Source organism: Bombina bombina, chromosome 3 (genome assembly GCF_027579735.1).
Source record: "Bombina bombina isolate aBomBom1 chromosome 3, aBomBom1.pri, whole genome shotgun sequence".
Lineage (NCBI taxonomy): Eukaryota > Metazoa > Chordata > Amphibia > Anura > Bombinatoridae > Bombina > Bombina bombina.
Window position 1 is genome coordinate 1,221,119,189 of NC_069501.1, and position 16,485 is coordinate 1,221,135,673.

The 16,485-nt window shown below is 41.7% G+C and overlaps 1 protein-coding gene across 1 annotated transcript in view; it reads right to left on the minus strand.

Annotated features, from left to right (window-relative positions):
• ACER3 (alkaline ceramidase 3) overlaps positions 1 to 16,485 on the minus strand; it is a 166,541-nt gene that overhangs the window by 61,999 nt on the left and 88,057 nt on the right. The window contains exon 3 of the mRNA XM_053708691.1: positions 15,175 to 15,227. Within this exon, the coding sequence (XP_053564666.1) occupies positions 15,175 to 15,227 (53 nt within the window). The remainder of the gene's footprint in view (positions 1 to 15,174; positions 15,228 to 16,485) is intronic.

Below are 16,485 nucleotides of genomic sequence, written 5' to 3' on the forward strand. Positions count from 1 at the left end.
ACTCAGTACCTCAGTAAATGAAAACGATTTTACATTCCAGCAAAAACGTTAAACATAATCTCTAGTTATTAAACAGCTTTATGTCTTTCTTACAGTGTAATTCTAGTGAATTACCATTCTCCCAGAATACTGAAGTGTAAAGTATACATACATGACATTATATCGGTATGGCAGGATTTTCTCATCAATTCCATTGTCAGAAAATAAAAACTGCTACATACCTCTATGCAGATTCATCTGCCCGCTGTCCCCTGATCTGAAGTTTACCTCACTCCTCAGATGGCCGAGAACAGCAATATGATCTTAACTACTCCGGCTAAAATCATAGCAAAACTCTGGTAGATTCTTCCTCAAACTCTGCCAGAGAGGTAATAACACACTCCGGTGTTATTTTAAAATAACAAACTTTTGATTGAAGATATAAAACTAAGTATAATCACCATAGTCCTCTCACACGACCTATCTAGTTGCTGGGTGCAAGAGAATGACTGGAGGTGACGTAGAGGGGAGGAGCTATATAGCAACTCTGCTGGGTGAATCCTCTTGCACTTCCTGTAGGGGAGCAGATAATATCCCACAAGTAATGATGACCCGTGGACTGATCACACTTAACAGAAGAAATCAGAATTTATGCTTACCTGATAAATTTCTCTCTTACGGTGTATCCCGTCCACGGATTCATCCTTACTCGTGGGATATTCTCAATCCCTACAGGAAGTGGCAAAGAGAGCACACAGCAGAGCTGTCCATATAGCTCCCCTCAGGCTCCGCCCCCCCCAGTCATTCGACCGACGGTTAGGAGAAAAAGGAGAACCATAGTGTGCAGTGGTGACTGTAGTTTTACAAAAAATAAATTTGAACCCGACTTAATTGCCAGGGCGGGCCGTGGACTGGATACACCGTAAGAGAAAGAAATTTATCAGGTAAGCATAAATTCTGTTTTCTCTTAAATTGGTGTATCCAGTCCACGGATTCATCCTTACTTGTGGGAACCAATACCAAAGCTTTAGGACACGGATGAAGGGAGGGAACAAGTCAGGTAACCTAAACGGAAGGCACCACTACTTGCAAAACCTTTCTCCCAAAAAAATAGCCTCCGAAGAAGCAAAAGTATCGAATTTGTAAAATTTGGCAAAAGTATGCAGTGAAGACCAAGTCGCTGCTTTACAAATCTGTTCAACAGAAGCCTCATTCTTGAAAGCCCATGTGGAAGCCACAGCTCTGGTGGAAAGAGCTGTAATTCGTTCAGGAGGCTGCTGTCCAGCAGTCTCATAAGTCAATCGGATAATGCTTTTCAGCCAAAAGGAAAGAGAGGAAGCAATAGCTTTTTGACCTCTCCTCTTACCAGAATAGACAACAAACAAGGATGACGTGTGTCTGAAATCTTTAGTTGCTTTTAAATAGAATTTTAAAGCACGAACCACATCAAGATTGTGTAACAGCCGTTCCTTCTTAGAAACTGAATTAGGACACAGAGAAGGAACAATGATTTCCTGGTTAATATTCTTATTAAAAACCACTTTCGGAAGGAAACCAGGTTTTGTACGCAAAACAACCTTATCTGCATGAAACACCAGATAGGGTGAATTACACTGCAAAGCAGACAATTCTGTAACTCTTCGAGCAGAAGAAATAGTTACCAAAAACAAAACTTTCCAAGATAATCACTTAATATCTATGGAATGTAAAGGTTCAAACGGAACCCCTTGAAGGACTGAAAGAACTAAATTTAGACTCCATGGAGGAGCCACAGGTTTATAGACAGGCTTGATTCTGACTAAAGCCTATGCAAACGCTTGAACGTCTGGTACTTCCGCCAGACGCCTGTGTAACAGAATAGACAGAGCAGATATCTGTCCCTTTAAGGAACTAGCCGACAATCCTTTCTCCAATCCTTCTTGGAGAAATGACAAAATCCTAGGAATCCTAATCTTACTCCACGAGTAACCCTTGGATTCACACCAACAAAGATATTTCCGCCATATCTTATGGTAAATTTTCCTGGTGACAGGCTTTCTAGCCTGGATCAAAGTATCTATAACTGATCCAGAGAACCCACGCTTAGATAGAATTAAGCGTTCAATCTCCAAGCAGTCAGTTGCAGAGAACTAGATTTGGATGCTTGAATGGACCTTGAATTAGAAGATCCTGCCTCGATGGCAGTGTCCATGGTGGAACAGATGACATGTCCACTAGGTCTGCATACCAAGTCCTGCGTGGCCACGCAGGCGCTATCAAAATTACCGAAGCCTTCTCCTGTTTGATTCTGGCTACCAGACGAGGGAGAAGGGGAAACGGTGGAAAAACATAAGCCAGATTGAAGGACCAAGGCGCTACTAGAGCATCTATCAATGCCGCCTTGGGGTCCCTGGACCTGGATCCGTAAAGAGAAAGTTTGGAGTTCTGACGGGACGCCATCAGATCCAACTCTGGAATACCCCATAGCTGGGTAAGCTGAGCAAAAACCTCCGGAAGGAGTTCCCACTCCCCCGGGTGAAAAGTCTGACGACTCAGAAAATCCGCCTCCCATTTGTCTATTCCTGGGATGTGAATTGCAGATAGATGGCAGGAGTGATCCTCCGCCCATTTGATGATCTTGGATACTTCCTTCATCGCTAGGGAACTCTTTGTTCCTCCCTGATGATTGATGTACACTACAGTCGTGATGTTGTCCGACTGAAACCTGATGAACCTGGCCTCCGCTAGTTGAGGCCATGCCTGGAGCGTGTTGAATATCGCTCTCAGTTCCAAAATGTTTATCGGGAGAAGAGACTCTTCCCGAGACCATAGGCCCTGAGCTTTCAGGGAGTCCCAGACCGCACCCCAGCCTAACAGACTGGAATCGGTCGTGACAATGATCCACTCTGGTCTGCGGAAGCACATTCCCTGAGACAGGTGATCCTGAGACAACCACCAGAGAAGATAATCTCTGGTTTTCTGGTCCATTTGTATCTAAGGAGACAATCTGCATAATCCCCATTCCACAGTTTGAGCATGCACAGCTGCAGTGGTCTGAGATGAATTCTGGCAAAGGGAACAACGTCCATTGCCGCAACCATTAACCCGATTACCTCCATGCACTGAGCCACAGAAGGCCGAGGAACAGAATGAAGAACTCGGCAAGTAGTTAAAAGTTTTAACTTCCTGACCTACGTCAGAAATATTTTCATTTCTACCGAGTCTATTAGCGTTCCCAGGAAGGGAACCCTTGTGAGCGGGGACAGAGAACTTTTTTCGATGTTCACCTTCCACCCGTGAGACCTTAGAAAGGCCAGAACTATTTCTGTATGAGCCTTGGCTCTTTGAAAAGACGACGCCTGAATTAATATGTTGTCCAGATAAGGTGCTACTGCAATGCCCCGCGGTCTTAGTACCGCTAGAATGGACCCTAGCACCTTTGTGAAAATTCTTGTCCAGAAAGGCGAACCTTAGGAACTGATGGTGATCTTTGTGGACAGGAATATGTAGGTACGCATCCTTTAAATCCACGGTAGTCATATATTGATCTTCCTGGATCAATGGTAAGATTGTCCGAATGGTTTCCATTTTGAATGATGGAACTCTGAGGAATTTGTTTAGAATTTTTAAATCCAGGATTGGCCTGAAAGTTCCTTCCTTTTTGGGAACTACAAACAGAGAAATGTGGAACCTTCCCCTTGGGGGAGAGTCTTTGAATTCTAGAAGATACCCTTGAGCAACAATTTCTAATGCCCAGGGATCTGGAACATCTCTTGCCCAAGCCTGAGCAAAAAGAGAAAGTCTGCCCCCTACTAGATCCGGTCCCGGAGCGGGGGCTACCCTTTCATGCTGTCTTGGTAGCAGCAGCAGGCTTCTTGGCCTGTTTACCCTTGTTCCAGCCCTGCAAAGGCTTTCATGTTGCTTTGGGCTGGGAAACGTTACCCTCTTGCTTTGCGGTTGCAGAGGTTGAAGCAGGTCCGCTCCTGAAGTTGCGAAAGGAGCGCAAATTAGCCTTGTTTTAAGCTTTAAAAGGTCTATCTTGTGGAAGGGCATGGCCCTTTCCCCCAGTGATATCTGAAATAATTTCTTTCAACTCTGGCCCGAATAGGGTCTTCCCCTTGAAAGGAATATTAAGTAATTTTGTTTTGGACGACACGTCAGCCGACCATGATTTGAGCCAGAGCGCTCTTCGCGCCACAATGGCAAAATCAGAATTTTTCGCCGCTAATTTAGTTAATTGTAAAGCGGCATCTGTAATGAAAGAATTAACCAGCTTTAGAGCATGAATTCTATCCATGACTTCGTCATATGAAGTCTCCCTCTGGAGCGACTCCTCCAGCGCCTCAACCAAAAAGCTGCTGCAGTAGTTACAGGAATAATGCAGGCAATTGGTTGAAGAAGGATACCTTGTTGAACAAATATTTTCTTTAGTAACCCTTCTAATTTGTTATCCATAGGATCTTTGAAAACACAACTGTCTTCTATTGGTATAGTTGTGCGCTTAGCTAGTGTTGAAACTGCTCCCTCTACCTTAGGGACCGCCTGCCACGCGTCCCGCCTGGGGTCAGTTATGGGGAACATTTTCTTAAAGATAGGGGGGGGAACAAAAGGTACGCCTGGTCTCTCCCACTCCCTAGTCACAATATCCGCCACCCTCTTAGGGATCGGAAACGCATCAGTGTATACAGGGACTTCTAAAAACTTGTCCATTTTACACAATTTTTCTGGGACCACCATAGGGTCACAATCATCCAGCGTAGCTAAAACCTCCTTAAGCAGTACGCGGAGGTGTTCCAGCTTAAATTTAAACGCTAAGAAATCTGATTCTGCCCGCTGAGAAATGTTACCTGCGTCACAAATTTCTCCCTCAGACAGTACATCCCTCACCGCCACGTCAGAGGGTTGTGAGGGTACAACAGATAAATTATCCAAAACTTCTGATTGCTCATCCTCTGTTCTTAAAACTGAGCTATCACGCTTTTTAGGAAAAACAGGCAGTTTGGATAGAAATGCTGCAAGGGAATTATCCATGACTGCTGCTAATTGTTGCAATGTAATAGGGGCAAATGCGCTAGAGGTACTAGGCATCGCTTGCACGGGCGTAACTGGTGTCGACACATGGGGAGAGGAAGGAGGGCTATCCTCATTACCTTCCATTAAAGAATCATCTTGGGCCACATTTTTAAGTGTCACTGCATGGTCTTTAAAATGTTTGGATATGTTAGCACACTTTAAACACAAATGTAAAGGGGGGACCGCCATGGCTTTTAAACACATAGAACAAGGTCTATCTGTAGGCTCAGACATGTTAAACAGACTTAGACAGCACTCAAATACAGTAAAATAAAATTTTTGAAAAAACAGTACTGTGCCTTTAAATAATAAAAAGCGCATACTTTTTTACTAAACCTCCAAAAATCATCCAATCTTTATGAAATTTTCACCATATGATCCTAATGCTTTGAAATGATTGCACAGTAAATTTCAAGTCAATTAACCCCCTACTGCCCAAACCGGAGCAAATTAACCATGCCACAGCCTTTGCTGTGGTCCTACCTTCCTTGGGGATTAGTTTTGATTGAAAATAAGCCTCTCTGAAGTCCTCAAGTAATCTTTGGACCCTTCACATGTATCTGCATGAAGCTGTTTGTAAAATCAACTGCGCAACTGAGGCGCGAAATTCAGGCCCCCTCCATCTTCCCTCAGGAGTTTGTGGGGCCTTCCCAAGCCAAAATAGGTGTCTAAATATATGCCATGCGGAATAAAACCCCAAAAAGTGTTTTAAATGCAATATAAAACTTGTATAATGTCATTTTATCTTAAAAAATAATCGATTGCCCCTTAACAGTGTCCACCAGTGTATTGAGCCCTTTCAATAAGCCTTCCTTCTATACTAAGTCTCAGAATATGGCTTACCTTCCCCGCATGGGGATTCTGTCAGTCTTCCAGCATTACTAAGTCTTGACTAGAAAAACAGAATTTATGCTTACCTGATAAATTACTTTCTCCAACGGTGTGTCCGGTCCACGGCGTCATCCTTACTTGTGGGATATTCTCCTCCCCAACAGGAAATTGCAAAGAGCCCAGCAAAGCTGGCCATATAGTCCCTCCTAGGCTCCGCCCACCCCAGTCATTCGACCGACGGACAGGAGGAAATATATATAGGAGAAACCATATGGTAACGTGGTGACTGTAGTTAGAGAAAATAATTCATCAGACCTGATTAAAAAAACCAGGGCGGGCCGTGGTCCGGACACACCGTTGGAGAAAGTAATTTATCAGGTAAGCATAAATTCTGTTTTCTCCAACATAGGTGTGTCCGGTCCACGGCATCATCCTTACTTGTGGGAACCAATACCAAAGCTTTAGGACACGGATGAAGGGAGGGAGCAAATCAGGTCACCTAAACGGAAGGCACCACGGCTTGCAAAACCTTTCTCCCAAAAATAGCCTCCGAAGAAGCAAAAGTATAAAATTTGTAAAATTTGGCAAAAGAGTGCAGTGAAGACCAAGTCGCTGCCTTACATAATCTCAGGAACCTCATTCTTGAAGTCCCATGTGGAAGCCACAGCTCTAGTGGAGTGAGCTATGATACCTTCAGGAGGCTGCCGTCCGGCAGTCTCAAAAGCCAATCTGATAATGCTTTTAAGCCAAAAGGAAAGAGAGGTAGAAGTTGCTTTTTTACCTCTCCTTTTACCAGAATAAACAACAAACAAAGAAGATATTTGTCTAAAATCTTCAGTAGCCTCTAAATAGAATTTTAGAGCACGGACTACGTCCAAATTGTGTAACAAACGTTCCTTCTTTGAAACTGGATTCAGACACAAAGAAGGTATAACTATCTCCTGGTTAATATTTTTGTTGGAAACAACCTTCGGAAGAAAACCAGGCTCAGTACGCAAAACCACCTTATCTGTATGGACCAGATAGGGCGGAGAACACTGCAGAGCAGATAACTCAGAAACTCTTCTGGCAGAAGAAATTGCAACCTAAAACAAAACTTTCCAAGATAATAACTTAATATCTACGGAATGTAAGGGTTCAAACGGAACCCCTTGAAGAACTGAAAGAACTAGATTAAGACTCCAGGGAGGAGTCAAAGGTCTGTAAACAGGCTTGATTCTAACCAGAGCCTGAACAAACGCTTAAGCGTCTGGCACAGCTGCCAGCCTTTTGTGAAGCAAAACAGATAAAGCAGAGATCCGTCCCTTCAGAGAACTTGCAGATAATCCTTTCTCCAAACCTTCTTGTAGAAAGGAAAGAATGTTAGGAATTTTTATCATGTTCCATGGGAATCCTTTAGATTCACACCAACAGATATATTTTTTCCATATATTATGGTAAATTTTTCTAGTTACAGGCTTTCTAGCCTGAATAAGAGTATCTATTACAGAATCTGAAAACCCACGCTTTGATAAAATCAAGCGTTCAAACTCCAAGCAGTCAGTTGGAGGAAAACCAGATTCGGATGTTCGAATGGACCCTGAATAAGAAGGTCCTGTCTCAAAGGTAGCTTCCATGGTGGAGCCGATGACATATTCACCAGGTCTGCATACCAAGTCCTGCGTGGCCACACAGGAACTATCAAGATCACCGAAGCCCTCTCCAGATTGATCCTGGCTACCAGCCTGGGAATGAGAGGAAACGGTGGGAATACATAAGCTAGGTTGAAGATCCAAGGTGCTACTATTGTATCCAATAGAGTCGCCTTGGGATCCCTGGATTTGGACCCGTAACAAGGGACCTTGAAGTTCTGACGAGAGGCCATCAGAACCATGTCTGGAATGCCCCATAATTGAGTTATTTGGGCAAAGATTTCCGGATGGAGTTCCCACTCCCCCGGATGCTCCTCCATCGCCAGGGAACTCCTTGTTTCCCCCTGATGGTTGATATATGTAACAGTCGTCATGTTGTCTGATTGAAACCTTATGAATTTGGCCTTTGCTAGTCGAGGCCAAGCCTTGAGAGCATTGAATATCGCTCTCAGTTCCATTATGTTTATCGGGAGAAGAGAGTCTTCCCGAGACCATAGACCCTGAGCTTTCAGGGGTTCCCAGACCGCGCCCCAGCCCACCAGACTGGCGTCGGTCGTGACAATGACCTACTCTGGTCTGCGGAAGCTCATTCCCTGTGACAGGTTGTCCAGGGTCAGCCACCAACGGAGTGAATCTCTGGTTATTTGATCTACTTGTATCGTCGGAGACAAGTCTGTATAATCCCCATTCCACTGTCTGAGCATGCACAGGTGTAATGGTCTTAGATGAATTCGTGCAAAAGGAACTATGTCCATTGCCGCAACCATCAAACCTATTACTTCCATGCACTGCGCTATGGAAGAAAGAAGAACAGAATGAAGTACCTGACAAGAGCTTAGAAGTTTTGATTTTCTGGCCTCTGTCAGAAAAATCTTCATTTCTAAGGAAACTATTATTGTTCCCAAGAAGGGAACTCTTGTTGACGGGGACAGAGAACTTTCTTCTATGTTCACTTTCCACCTGTGAGATCTGAGAAAGGCTAGGACAATGTCCGTATGAGCCCTTGCTTTTGACAGAGACGACACTTGAATCAGGATGTCGTCCAAGTAAAGTACTACTGCAATGCCCCTTGGTCTTAGCACCGCTAGAAGGGACCCTAGTACCTTTGTGAAAATCTTGGAGCAGTGGCTAATCCGAATGGAAGTGCCACAAACTGGTAATGCTTGTCCAGAAAGACGAACCTTAGGAACCGAAAATGTTCCTTGTGGATAGGAATATGTAGATACGCATCCTTTAACTCCACCGTGGTCAGGAATTGACCTTCCTGGATGGTAGGAAGGATCGTTCGAATGGTTTCCATTTTGAACGATGAAACCCTTAGAAACTTGTTTAGAATCTTGAGATCTAAAATTGGTCTGAATGTTCCCTCTTTTTTGGGAATTATGAACAGGTTGGAGTAAAAACCCATCCCTTGTTCTCCTAATGGAACAGGATGAATCACTCCCATGCTTAACAGGTCTTCTACACAGTGTAAGAATGCCTGTCTTTTTATTTGGTTCGAAGATAATTGAGACCTGTGGAACCTTCCCCTTGGGGGTAGTTCCCTGAATTCCAGGAGATAACCTTGAGAAACTATTTCTAGCGCCCAAGGATCCTGAACATCTCTTGCCCAAGCCTGAGCAAAGAGAGAAAGTCTGCCCCCCACCAGATCCGGTCCCAGATCGGGGGCCAACACTTCATGCTGTTTTGGTAGCAGTGGCAGGTTTCTTGGCCTGCTTACCCTTGTTCCAGCCTTGCATCGGTCTCCAGGCTGGCTTGGTTTGAGAAGTATTACCCTCTTGCTTAGAGGGTGTAGAATTTGAGGCTGGTCCGTTTCTGCGAAAGGGACGAAAATTTGGCTTATTTTTAGCCTTAAAAGACCTATCCAGAGGAAGGGCGTGGCCCTTTCCCCCAGTGATGTCTGAAATAATCTCTTTCAAGTCAGGGCCAAACAGTGTTTTACCCTTGAAAGGGATGTTAAGCAATTTGGTCTGGAGAACACATCCGCTGACCAAGACTTTAGCAAAAGCGCTCTGCGCGCCACGATAGCAAACCCTGAATTATTCGCCGCTAATCTAGCCAATTGCCAAGCGGCATCTAAAATAAAAGAGTTAGCCAATTTGAGTGCTTGAACTCTGTCCAAAACCTCCTCATACGAAGATTCTTTATTGAGCGACTTTTCTAGTTCTTCGAACCAGAAACACGCAGCTGTAGTGACAGGAACAATGCATGAAATTGGTTGTAGAAGGTAACCTTGCTGAACAAACATCTTTTTAAGCAAACCCTCTAACCTTTAATCCATAGGATCTTGAAGGCACAACTATCTTCTATAGGAATAGAAGTGCGTTTGTTTAGAGTAGAAACCGCCCCCTCGACCTTGGGGACTGTATGCCATAAGTCCTTTCTAGGGTCGACCATAGGAAATAATTTCTTAAATATAGGGGGAGGAACAAAAGGTATGCCGGGCCTTTCCCACTCCTTATTTACTATGTCCGCCACCCGCTTGGGTATAGGAAAAACACCGGGGGGCACCGGAACCTCTAGGAACTTGTCCATCTTACCTAATTTCTCTGGAATGATCAAATTGTCACAATCATCCAGAGTAGATAATACCTCCTTAAGTAGTGCGTGGAGATGTTCTAATTTAAATTTAAAAGTTACAATATCAGGTTCTGCTTGTTGAGAAATTTTCCCTGAATCTGAAATTTCTCCCTCAGACAAAACCTCCCTCCTGGCCCCTTCAGATTGGTGTGAGGGTATGTCAGAACAGATATCATCAGCGTCCTCTTGCTCTTCAGTGTTTAAAACAGAGCAATCACGCTTTCTCTGATAAGTAGGCATTTTGGAAAAAATGCATGCAATAGAATTATCCATTACAGCCATTAATTGTTGTATGGTAATAAGTATTGGCACACTAGATGTACTAGGGGCCTCTTGTGTGGGCAAAACTGGTGTAGACACAGAAGGGGATGATGCAGTACCATGCTTACTCCCCTCATTTGAGGAATCATCTTGGGCAATATCATATCTATGGCATTATTATCCCTACTTTGTTTGGACATTATGACACAATTATATCACATATATGTAAATGGGGAGACACATTGGCTTTCATACATATAGAACATCGTTATCTGATGGTTCAGACATGTTAAACAGGCTTAAACTTGTCAACAAAGCACAAAAAACGTTTTACAATAAAACCGTTACTGTCCCTTTAAATTTTAAACTGAACATACTTTATTACTGAATATGTAAAAAAGTATGAAGGAATTGTTCAAAATTCACCAAAATTTCACCACAGTAACTTAAAGCCTTAAAAGTATTGCACACCAAATTTGAAAGCTTTAACCCTTAAAATAACGGAACTGGAGCCGTTTTTACATTTAACCCCTATACAGTCCCAGGTATCTGCTTTGCTGAGACCCAACCAAGCCCAGAGGGGAATACGATACCAAATGATGCCTTCTATAAGCTTTTTCAGTGGTTCTTAGCTCCTCACACATGCATCTGCATGCCATGCTTTCCAAAAACAACTGCGCATTAATGGCGCGAAAATGAGGCTCTGTCTATGACTAGAAAAGGCCCCCAGTGAAAAAGGTGTCTAATACAGTGCCTGGCGTTTTTATTAAAACAATCCCCAAGATTTAACAACTATTAATAGTAATAATCTGCCAAATATACTTAGTAAAGTAATCGTTTTAGCCCAGAAAAATGTCTACCAGTTTTTTTAAGCCCTAATGAAGCCCTTTATTCTGTTACTTAAACTAAGAAAATGGCTTACCGGATCCCATAGGGAAAATGACAGCTTCCAGCATTACCAAGTCTTGTTAGAAATGTGTCATACCTCAAGCAGCAAAGTCTGCACACTGTTTCCCCCAACTGAAGTTACTCCATCTCAACAGCCCTGTGTGGAAACAGCCATCGATTTTAGTAACGGTTGCTAAAATCATCTTCCTCTTACAAACAGAAATCTTCATCTCTTTTCTGTTTCAGAGTAAATAGTACATACCAGCACTATTTTAAAATAACAAACTCTTGATTGAAGAACAAAAAACTACATTTAAACACCAAAAAACTCTAAGCCATCTCCGTGGAGATGTTGCCTGTACAACGGCAAAGAGAATGACTGGGGTGGGCGGAGCCTAGGAGGGACTATATGGCCAGCTTTGCTGGGCTCTTTGCCATTTCCTGTTGGGGAGGAGAATATCCCACAAGTAAGGATGACGCCGTGGACCGGACACACCTATGTTGGAGAAATATTGACTGAACATACCTTATAGCAGTTAAGCCTGCAAACTGTTCCCCCCAACTGAAGTTCTCTGGTACTCAACAGTCCTGCGTGGGAACACCAATGGATTTTAGTTACAAGGTGCTAAAATCATATTCCTCTCAGCAGAAATCTTCATCATTTTCTGCCTCAGAGTAAATAGTACAAACCGGCACTATTTTAAAATAACAAACTTTTGATTGAAGAAATAAAAAACTACAAACTAACACCAAATTCCCTTTACACTCCCGTGGAGATGCTACTTGTTAGAGCAGCAAAGAGAATGACTGGGGGGGCGGAGCCTGAGGGGAGCTATATGGACAGCTCTGCTGTGTGCTCTCTTTGCCACTTCCTGTAGGGATTGAGAATATCCCACAAGTAAGGATGAATCCGTGGACTGGATACACCAATGTAAGAGAAACCAACATTTCTAAGACAAGTAAAATACATCTACATACAGAACAATGGGAGGAGAATGCTCTACTGACAGCAGGTATCTTGCATGATCAGGGGGCCTGCATGGAAAGATTTCTTTACTCAACTGTACAAAATAAAAGTCTCTAGTTGTATGCACAAGACTGCTGTAGTACTCGCTCCCTCTACAAAGAGGCAGAACAAACCTCACATTATCATTATAATGACACTTTCATGCTACTTTAAAAGGACCAAAAAAAAGGTGATGTATTAACTCTAGCTTCCAGTGATATGATATTAAAGGGACAAAAAACCCAAACATTTTCTTTCATGATTCAGATAGAACATACAATTTTAAACAACTTTCCAATTTACTCCTATTTTGACATTTTCTTCCTTTCTTGTTTTCCTTTGTTGAAGCCAGGATGGTAAAGTTCAGGAATGTGCACATGCCTGCAGAACTATATGGCAGCAGTTTTGCAACAATGCTATACATTAGCAAGAACACTAGGTGGCAGCACTATTTCCTGTCATGTAGTGCTCCAGACATGTATAGAAGGTATCCCTTAAACAAAGATTAACATGAGAATGAAGCAAATTTGATAATAGAAGTAAATTGGAAACTTTTTTTTTTTTAATTATTGTATTCTCTATCTGAATAATGAAAGAAAAAGTTTGGGTTTTATTCCCTTTAATCTGCTATATTTATCACTTGAGTAAACATATTTATTATTTTTTTTCACACACATATACATATATACACACACACACACACACATACATATATATATATATATATACACATACATACACACACACACATATACATACACAAACACACACTAGGTGATAAGCCTGCCGAGAGGGCAGTCTATTTAAAATTACTGAAAAAAATAAACTAAAATGATGAAAAAGGAAAAAAAAAAAATTAAACCTAATACCCCTATAAAAATACCCCCCAAAATAAAAGCACCCCCTAATCTAAACTACCAATAGCCCTTAAAAATGGCCTTTTGTAGGGAATTGCCCTAAGTTAAACAGCTCTTTTACCTAAAAATTTTTACCAATTAACCAATTTACCAATTAACCCCTAACAGTAAATCCCCCCACCCAACCATCCCCCCAAAATAAAAAAGACTTAAGTCTAAAAAAATATAAAATAAGTACTGACAGCTCCTGAAGTTCAACGGCGAAGGACTTCTACTAGGCGTTGAAGGGCTTCATCCAGGGCGGGAACATCTATCTTCATCCGGAGCAAAGGCGGCGCAGAGGATTCTCTCAATGCGGTCGCTGCCGCATACTGAATATTGAATGCAAGGTACCCCATTTAGGTACCTTGCATTCCTATTGGCTGAAATTTTGAAATCAGTCAATAGGATTTCAGTAGCTCTCATCCTATTGGCCGATTTCAAAATTTCAACCAATAGGAATGCAAAGTACCCCAATATAAATGGGAACCTTGCATTCAATCTTCAGTGTGCAGCGGCGACCGCATGTCCTGCTCCGCGATCGCTCCAGATGAAGATAGAAGATGTCCCCGCGCTGGATGAAGACCTTTGCCACCGGACTTCAGGAACTGTGAATACCTATTTTGGGGTTAGACTTAGGTTGTTTTTTTTTAGATTAGGGATTTTTTTTTTTTATGGGCGCAAAAGAGCTGTTTGTAAAAGAGCTGATTGCCCATACAAATGCCCCTTAAGGGGCAATGGGAAGCTTAGATTTTTTTAGACTTCATTTTTTTTCTATTTTGGGGGTTGGAAAGTTTGGGGGGTTTTACTGTTAGGGAGTAATTAGTAATTTTTTTATGTAAAAGAGCTGTTTAATTTAGGGCAATGCCCTACAAAAGGCCTTTTTAAGGGCTATTGGTAGTTTAGGGGGTGCTTTTATTTTGGGGGGTATTTTTATAGGGGTATTAGGTTTAATTTTTTTTTTTCCTTTTTCATCATTTTAGTTTATTTTTTTCAGTAATTTTAAATAGACTGCCCTCTCGGCAGGCTTATCACCTAGTGTGTGTTTGTGTATATATGTGTGTGTGTGTGTATGTATATGTGTGTGTGTGTGTGTGTATGTGTGTGTTTTCATTGGGGTATTAGATTAGGTTTAATTTTTAATCATTTTAATTTTTTCTGTTATTTTAGTCTTATTTTTTTGTAATTTTAGATTTATTTAATCTTAGTTTAAGTGTTTTTTTTTAAAAGTAATTTTTAATTTTTTTTATTGTAACTTAGTATTTTATGTAATTGGGGTTAATTTGGGGGGTGTTAGGTTAGGGGGCTTTGTAATTAAATTAGTTATTTGTATTGTGGGGGGTTGGCGGTTTAGGAGTTAATAGGTTAATTAGGTTTATTGTGATGTGGGGTGTTGGAGGTTTAGGGGTTAATATTTTAATTATGTTATTTGCGTTGTTTAATTTGCGGATTAGGGGTTAATTTCTTTATTATTTTGTGATGTTAGGGTTGACGGTTTAGGCGTTTGTTAATATTTCTTGCGGGAGCTTATGTGTTTTTTTTTTAATACTTTGTGAGGGCGGTTAGGTTTTTTATTATTTTGTGCGGGCGGTTAGGTTTTTTTGTTATTTCGTGCGGGCACTTGTTTTTTTGTTAATATTTAGTGCTGGTGGTTACGCGTTTTTTATTTGTTAATATTTCATGCGGGATCTTAGGTGTTTTTTTTCCTAATGCTCCACCTGAGGTGGATTCTTTCACCACCCTGCCATTTTTCGGAATCCACCTGGATGCAGCAGGTGAATTCTTTTGGCTGCGCGTGCAGCCAACATTCTTTAGGCTGAGTGTGCAACTGACGACGGGCGCGTTAAAAAAAACACACATATTATATATATATATATATATATATATATATATATATATATATATATATATATATATATATATATATATATATATATATATATATATATATATTCATATTTATATTTATATATACACACACACACATACATATGAACCAAAAACAAGGGCAAAAATATTTTTTTTTCTAAATGTCTGTATTTATGCTTACCTGCATCTCATACTGGAGTGTCATGTGAAAGCACCAAGAACCCAACCCTACAGCTGGGGGGAAATGGAAAAAAAAATGTTATAAAGCAACAATCTCTCTCAATCCAATAAAAGTTCAGTGAAAACGTCTATTTGAATATATTGACTTTTATATATTTAAAGTATATACAAATATGTATAACAACATCTTTATAAGAAACACCAAGATATAGAGTAGAGCTGACAAATAATAGTGAATTCTGCCTCTGCATATATTTGACCAGATAATTTACTTTCCTTCCGTAAAGGGAGAGTCCACAGCTGCATTCATTACTTGTGGGAAATACTGAACCTGGCCACCATGAGGCGGCAAAGACACCCCAGCCAAATGCTTAAAATACCTCCCCTACTTCCCTCATCCCCCAGTCATTCTGCCAAGGGAACAAGGAACAGTAGGAGAAATATCAGGGTGCAAAAGGTGCCAGAAGAAAAAGATAAAATTTAGGGCCGCCCATCTGAGAACACGGGCGGGAGCTGTGGACTCTCCATGTACAAAAGGAAAGGAATTTATCTGGTAAGCATAATTTATGTTTTCCTTCTTAATACGGGAGAGTCCACAGCTGCATTCATTACTTGTGGGAAATTATACCCAAGCTAGAGAGGACACTGAATGCTAACGGGGGGGGGGGGGTAAAAAGAGAGGTGGCCCCCATCTGAGGGTGCCACAGCCTGCAAAAAAACTCCCGAAGGCTGCTTCAACAGAAGTAAAAAGAAAAAGAACAAAAAACTCTTTAGAAAAGGAATGCAAGGAGGACCAAGCAGCCGCCCAACCATCAGAAACACAGAGATCTCATGTCAGAGACCCAAGAAGTCGTCGCTGCTCTCGAAATGAGTTATAAACCTCTGTGAAGGCTAGTGTTCCGCTGTCTATGTCAAGCGAAAGACACTCCTCAACTAAAAATAAGGAAGTCGACAATGCCTTCAGACCCTTGCACTTCCCAGATACAATTATTCAACAAAGAAAACTGTCAAATCTTATGTAGCCTGAAAAAACATCAGACCTGATTCCCTTAAAAAAGGTAAAACAACAACCCACCTTCAAATTTAGAGGTAACGTGGTGCACTTCTTCCAGGATCTCAGCAACAGAACACTACAAAGAAGGGGAGCCTTAAGACCTCTCACAACCCTCTTAAGAAAGCACCAGATCCAGTACAGATGGGGATACCCTTTTGCCCTTCACATTTCAAAAGACAATAAATTGTTGACAATCAGAGATGCAGAGGGGATCCAAGATATTTGTGATGCTCTAGGTCTAGAAATACCCCCTACTTC